This window comes from Oncorhynchus nerka, linkage group LG3 (genome assembly GCF_034236695.1).
Source record: "Oncorhynchus nerka isolate Pitt River linkage group LG3, Oner_Uvic_2.0, whole genome shotgun sequence".
Taxonomy (NCBI): domain Eukaryota; kingdom Metazoa; phylum Chordata; class Actinopteri; order Salmoniformes; family Salmonidae; genus Oncorhynchus; species Oncorhynchus nerka.
This window is the reverse complement of record NC_088398.1, coordinates 73,071,772-73,074,916: the sequence shown is the minus strand read 5'-3', so window position 1 is coordinate 73,074,916 and position 3,145 is coordinate 73,071,772. Positions and strand designations below refer to the sequence as shown.

General features: G+C 39.0%; 1 protein-coding gene across 1 annotated transcript in view; it reads right to left on the bottom strand.

Moving 5' to 3' along the window:
• LOC115116075 (cell surface A33 antigen-like) overlaps positions 1 to 2,087 on the bottom strand; it is a 10,620-nt gene extending 8,533 nt beyond the window's left edge. Inside the window, exons 1-2 of the mRNA XM_065015567.1 lie at positions 1,921 to 2,087; positions 1,053 to 1,225 (exon numbers count right to left, since the gene is read on the bottom strand). Coding sequence (XP_064871639.1) covers positions 1,053 to 1,225; positions 1,921 to 1,945 — 198 coding nt within the window. The 5' untranslated portion in view covers positions 1,946 to 2,087. The remainder of the gene's footprint in view (positions 1 to 1,052; positions 1,226 to 1,920) is intronic.
• Positions 2,088 to 3,145: the final 1,058 nt, after the last annotated feature.

Sequence of the window (3,145 nt, the reverse complement as noted above, 5' to 3'; positions counted from 1 at the left end):
GAGATTCAAACACACAACCTTTGTGTTGCTAGACGTTCACGTTACACGTCCACCTATCCACCGCAACCAAACACCCATCCTCCTTTCAAGTTTGCCTTAAGTAACCTTCTGTCTTATTTAACCATACCAAACGTAACATATCATATTAATTTGAGTGACCAATTTTAGTTTACTATGTTACGTCTAGTTCATGAGACCAGGCTGGAATAGAGCATGCCTTTCCTTACATAGCAGAAAACAAATCATTCAGACAACATTCATGCCAGTTATAGATTATGGCGATATCGTCTATATGCACGCAGCTGCCATTGTATTGAATCCATTGGCAGCAGTTTATCATAGCACACTATGCTTTATTACGGCCGATTGGTTCAGTACACATCACTGCATTCTGTATCAGAAAGTAGGCTGGTCCTCTTTGAAGTCTTATAGATTGATGCATTGCACTCTTTTAGTTTAAAAAGCCCTCTTGCACAAACTTCCGCCGTACCTTACTTCATTATTAACCCATAGACGTACGGGTTACCAGACCCGGTCTCAGGGCCAATTCTAGAGCTCCCTTCCATCTCCACCGAGTTAGCTAAATCTGCTTTTAGTTGTTTTGTTTTTTCACCTTACTTGTGATATAATCTCCAAAACGCTCTAAAATGTGATGATTTAGTGCCTCTAGGGCCATTCAGACGGCTGATTGAGGACCTGTTACTGAAGAATGTTTGTTTTCTATGATTGTGTTTTGTATCTCAGTTTTGATTTTAGTTGTGTATTGATGTGTACATTTTGTTTACGAGGCTCGTCTTTAAAAGAGACTGTGGTCTCAGCATGACTCCCTGTCAAAATAAAGATTCAATAAAATGTGGCTGTATTTAGTCTTCTAAGGGCGATATTAGCTTATCATGTGCACCTGAAAACCTTTGAGTTGACCCACCTGTTGTCCTTCTAATGATCTTTATTTCAGCATTTAACTTTGTGTTTCCGTCTGTCGAGAAACAGTGACAATAGTAGCAAAGCTTTTACATTGATCAAATGGAGCCATCTCTTGTCTTCTGACTGACCTTCGGATCAACAGGGCTATCAGCCTCCATGGACCATGTGATGATGACCAACGTGGAGGGGTTGGGTTGTGCAGCAGGAATGAAACTACACACCAGGGTGACATCATCGCCTCGCGCAACCTCATATGTAGGTTGTCCAATGGTCACCTGTAGGCCTCTGGCAGAGGAGAAAACTAAAAAGAAATCAGATGTATTCTATTAATTTCAATACTCACATATTTCTCTAGATCACTTTCGAATGTATTGTATACCAGTTGCATATCATTGTATAGGCCTATGGAATTTTTAAATATAAAATTCTGACTAAGATTTACACACACTGAACAAGAATATACTGAACTCATAAATGATGACATGATTTTTAAAAAACAGTTGCTAGTTAAAGATGAACCTACAGCCTGTCAAGCAAAAGTGGAAATATCTTAGACAGGTTTGGGGAAGTGATTATATTCGCCATTGATTCAACACACTGAATCGAGACATACTAGACCTATGCAAAATGAAATACCCCGAACAAAACAATATCCTTCAAGCACAGGACAAGAACAACAAACATCCTAAATCCATCAAATACATGATATAGCAAATGTAGAAAATTGAATAAATGGCACATTTCTTCCCTTAGTTCCGGGAGAGAATACTTTTATTATCTTTTTCATGTGGTTAATGATTGACCAGGGTGTTGAAACTGCAACATGACATACAAGACAGGGATAGACGAAGCAAAGCAGCTGTGATGTAGTAAATCTATCCATATGATTTGATTGCCAGTGACTTCCCCCCTACAGTAGTCTGGGGGAAAAGGTGTTGGCCGTTTTGGAATTAATAACTAAAAGATTACAAAAGAAATTGAGATGGCTACACATACCTGCAAGTATGAAAAATAGTATCATTGTCGATGTCCCCTTTTCAATCACCCACAGGAATAGTGTTGCAGTCCTCTCAGGTGTCAAATGTCCAATATTGGTGCTCCAAGCGCACCTCACTAAGGTAAACCAAACTGCAGGCACCTGGCGTGTATTTATTACGTCTCGCAACGGAAACCGTTTACCTTCTAAGAACTAAACGGAAGCAAAAGGGAAAAAAGCGGGAGGGATCTTTAAAAAAATAAAAAATAAACCTTTATATTATCAGGGAGTCATACTGAGACCAAGATCTCTTTTACAGATGAGCCCTGAATTACTTAAATTACAAAAAAAAAAACATCTAAATCTAAATACAAAATGCAAGCAGAAAGAAAAACACGCTCATAAAAAACAAACACATTCATCAGTAATAAGGTCCTCAATCATCTTTCTGAGTTACCCTAGAGGCACCAGAACATCACATTCATCAGAAATAAGGTCCTCAATCATCTTTCTGAGTTACCCTAGAGGCATTCATCAGAACATCATCTTTCATTCATCAGAAATAAGGTCCTCAATCATCTTTCTGAGTTACCCTAGAGGCACCGGAACATCACATTCATCAGTAATAAGATCCTCAATCATCTTTCTGAGTTACCCTAGAGGCACCGGAACATCACATTCATCAGAAATAAGGTCCTCAATCATCTTTCTGAGTTACCCTAGAGGCACCGGAACATCACATTCATCAGTAATAAGATCCTCAATCATCTTTCTGAGTTACCCTAGAGGCACCGGAACATCACATTCATCAGAAATAAGGTCCTCAATCATCTTTCTGATTTACCCTAGAGGCAACAGAACATCACATTCATCAGTAATAAGGTCCTCAATCATCTTTCTGAGTTACCCTAGAGGCACCAGAACATCACATTTAAGAACATTTTGAAGATTGTTCCACAAATAAGGTGGACAACTAAAAGCTGATTTACCTAACTCAGTAGAGACCAAAGGATTTTCTAGAGATGTCTAAAGATTAGTTATGATGTTAGGTACAGTGGGACTTTTTGTAGAAGGGCTTTATACATGAACACATAGCAATATATCAACCTATGTGACATCAAAGAGGGCCAACCAACTTTCTGGTAGAGAATGTAGTGATGACATCACAGAGGGCCAACCAACTTTCTGGTAGAGAATGCAGTGATGACATCACAGAGGGCCAACCAACTTTCTGGTAGAGAATGT